Genomic DNA, 3723 nt, shown 5'->3' with positions numbered 1-3723 from the left:
TCGGTGCAGACAACTAGCCAGCTTCTCCGGGTCCACCTTGATAAGTTCAGCTTCGATACCATCCTTACCAGCAGCTTCATTGTTCTTGAGCTGTTAAATGGCATCCCTAACATTCCTCAAAATTGGTTGGTTTCCATCGTTCGCAATACTGATGTAGACATTTCCTCCGTTATTTCTTTACCCTCGTTGCCTGCGCTCTGAACATGATTCAGATGTTCGTTGAAGTGCTGCTTCCGCCTTTCCATCATCTAACGTTTGGCCATTAAGATGCTCTAGCCTTATCCCTGCATATCTCAGCTCGCGAAAGTGCCACGATAGGTCCTGACGTCGATAATGTCGGAAATCTGCCGTTCATAAATCAGAACGTGGTCGATTTGATATTTTGTCTACTGTGGGTATCTTCATGTGTATCGATTTATCCATGTATAGCTGCTATAATTATTCCAATTTAATTCTCGGTTTTTATAGATTCATCATTTAATTTTTCCAGAAATTGTTTGAAGATTTCCTAATAAAGAAAATGATCCTAAATAGCCATAGTAATAAACAGTTAGCTATTGAACAAGGCAATTCTAAGGATTGTGAGTTCAAATCCCACCGGTTCTCTGGCTTTTAAAAGGTGCTAATTTCTATTGACATAAGAGGCCCTTCGAATGGTCCTCGAACCGGAGGCACATTACTCGTATATAGAAAAGTTAAATAGCATAAGTAAGAAGCACTCGCAAGAATTTGCGACTTTGGTCAATAGTTATACTTATTATTAGACAGGTTTAAATCTTATAATCTTGTTCTTATCAACTGGTTCTATCTCATGTGATACATGAAAAATCAATCATCAAATCCAAAGTTTTCAATTGCACTTATCGAACCTTTATTTCATTCAGCCATTTTTCATTTCTCGTAGGTTACACTCACTGTTAAACACTGGTGCCCATGTTAAATCCTCTTCAGAATGCTCGTCTGTACAAATTCGATGGAACGAATCCTCTCGAGCCGATTGCGCTGTATGGATCGTTAGCGAACTGGCTATAACCTCCATAACCGTTGTATCCCAGTCCACTGCCTCCATACAGACCACCGCCATAGCCTCCAGCTCCGTACAATCCACCGCCATACACTCCGGCACCGTAAGATCCAGCTCCGTATGCTCCTGCTCCATACGCTCCAGCTCCATATCCTCCAGTTCCATACGATCCAGCTGCATATGGACCGCCGCCATACAACGCAGCGCTGTACTGCCCGCTATTGAAGCCGAGTCCGGTAGTGGGATAGCCAGAATATCCAGAGTATGCCGATATACCAGTGCCAACTGGGTAAGGATAAGCTCCCTGCGTTAGTCCACCGCTATATGGATATGCCGTACCTATGGAAGAATCACACAACGGATCTCCTGAACATCTTGTCTCAATATATTACACACAATCTTCCAACCTTCACGCAACCCTTCCTGGACTTACCGAATAGCTGCCTTGATTTTCGGCTCAATTCGAATAGCCTGTCTTGCGCCTGAGGTTGATTCTGACCATTAACCACATCAGCCTGCTGATCGTCGGCGGATTCGCCAAGAGCCACTCCCACAACCGCACAAATCACAACCACGACAAACTTCATTTTCACTAGAAGATTCTTTGGATCTGCTGTTGCTCTTGGGAACTGTGTCTATTGCTGGATTGCAACACTACTGATTTACTAACGTCAACCCACGCACTTTATATAGGTCCTCCAAAACCCTCCAAAAACTTAACAGGTGTAAATTTTTAGCAAACTTACCCAGCCCAGCAACATCCAGCCTCTGCGCTACGGTCCATTGAAAGGATGTAATTGTTTAGAAGTATTTCATCCATGTTTGGAACCAACTCGCAAAAGCTGGTAGCTTGCCTGGTGACAATCACGCATGCTGGCCAAGTGCATTGTCTTAGCAAAGAAGGTCGCCGCGGGTTTGGAGGAAACCAATTTACAACCAAGTGTTAGAATTACTCCGGCTACTCAATTGAAGTCAAGGGTATGGAGTAACGTTATTTGACCAACGAAATGAATCAGTTAATGGTACCTACCATAAAATAAATTCGTTTTAAAAGGGGTGAATGAACTTCGGAGTTAAGTTGGCAAATTACCAAGTTTTGCTAATAAATTAATTGAAAAACTTTCAGAATGTGTTTTTGCTATGTGGCATTTCAATGAGTAACGAACTTTTAACTTTTTTTTTAAAGCAATTACTAATAACACTGTGGAACACGTGTTTGTCTCAAGAATAAAAACAAAACATTACTTACTCAATTTAGGATTGCTTAACGTGAAGATGAATCGAAGCCAAATTTCAAGTTTTCAAGAGCACAAATCTGGAGAACCGAACACCCGTTTGAGCTGAAAACTTAATCGATTAGTCACACCCAGCAAGTGACCAATCGATTAAGTTTTCAGCTTAAATGGATGTTCGGTTCTCCAAATTCGTGCTCTTGAAAATTTGAGGTTTGGCTTCGTTTCATCTTCACCTTAAGTCATTGCCGTTTTCGAAAATATCGTAGCAACTAGACGTGCTATGATAATGAGATATTGGCTGTTGAAAATGAAAAATCTGTCGATTTCAGTGAACTTGCATGCAATTTTGTCGGCTTGTATAGCAATTGATTTGCTTAATTTGACACAGAATTCAAACTCATGAGTTAAACAATGCTTATCAGCAAAGTTCATATTATGTTCGATGCTCAAAAGTTATTTTTGATGGTTTAGAATAGTTTTTATTTTGAAATATGAAGAGTTTTATATGGAGACTCCAACATGTTAAAAAAGTCGATTTAAGTTTCATTGTGCAATTCAAATCAAATTATATCTTCAATGAAAGTTGAAGTCCTATATTGCATGCTTGGTTGATTAGATCACAAAAACGTTCGATAAATCATACTTTTATTTCATGTTAACACCAATTAAATAAGTGTTTTATATAACTTTGACGACCAGTAGTTAAAAGTTATGATGTGTTGGAACATTTCTGAGAACGGCATCAGATTCAGTAACTTTAAAAGTACTAGAGACACATAATTTGAGACACGCAAAAATGTCTTTTTTGCTACGCTGTGTAATGGTTTCAAAATTTTCGGATAGGAATCAAATATGTACTAGGGAATTCGAGAACGTGAGAAACGAGTCATTTCAAAGAGAACAATAACATGTCCTTCCCATTTGAATTATTACAAATGTTCATCGCGAAACAAGTTTGATGATTTTGGCTTTGTTCCATGTTGGGATCCTGTCATCTTCCTATTTTCATTGACTGACATCTTATTACAAACCTTCTTTAGGGCCTTCCTTAGCCGAGCGGCTACAAAGCACAGCTACGCTGAAAGTGTTCGATTTCCAGTCGGTCCAGGATCTTTCCGCGATGGAAATTTCCTTGACTTCCCTGGGCATAGAGTATAATCGTACCTGCCAAACGATATACGAATGCGAAAATGGCAACTTTGGCAAAGAAAGCTCTCAGTTAATAACGGTGGATGTGCCACTAACACAGCGCAACAAAAATGACATTTTTGCGTGTCTCAACGATCAAATTATGTGTCTCTAGTAGATTTTGGGATGCTGAATCTGATGCCGTTCTCAGAAATTTCCCAGCACGTCACAATTTTTAGCTACAGGTCGCCAAAGTTGTATAAAACATTAGTTTTATTGATGTTTACCTAAAATTTGAAGTATATTTTATCAAACTTTTTTGTGATCTTATCCACC

General features: G+C 39.6%; 1 protein-coding gene across 1 annotated transcript; it reads right to left on the bottom strand.

Moving 5' to 3' along the window:
- Nucleotides 1-847: 847 nt before the first annotated feature.
- Nucleotides 848-1699, bottom strand: LOC5580314 (prisilkin-39). Its single transcript, XM_001662988.2, has 2 exons — nucleotides 1458-1699; nucleotides 848-1363 (listed from the first exon to the last, which is right to left on the bottom strand). Exons 1-2 carry the CDS (start codon nucleotides 1609-1611, stop codon nucleotides 948-950), a joined length of 570 nt encoding a protein of 189 aa, XP_001663038.1. The 5' UTR covers nucleotides 1612-1699; the 3' UTR covers nucleotides 848-947.
- Nucleotides 1700-3723: the final 2024 nt, after the last annotated feature.

Source organism: Aedes aegypti, chromosome 2 (genome assembly GCF_002204515.2).
Source record: "Aedes aegypti strain LVP_AGWG chromosome 2, AaegL5.0 Primary Assembly, whole genome shotgun sequence".
NCBI classification, from domain to species: domain Eukaryota; kingdom Metazoa; phylum Arthropoda; class Insecta; order Diptera; family Culicidae; genus Aedes; species Aedes aegypti.
The sequence above is the reverse complement of the archived record's forward strand: the minus strand, read 5'-3'. Positions and strand labels throughout refer to the sequence as shown.

What these genes read in the sequence shown, in the direction of transcription:
- LOC5580314 (XM_001662988.2), bottom strand. Translation starts at nt 1,611, where the DNA reads ATGAAGTTTGTCGTGGTTGTGATTTGTGCGGTTGTGGGAGTGGCTCTT. An exon ending in AAAATCAAGGCAGCTATTCG is followed by an intron (nt 1,364 to 1,457) that starts GTAAGTCCAGGA and finishes ATTCTTCCATAG; the next exon opens with GTACGGCATATCCATATAGC.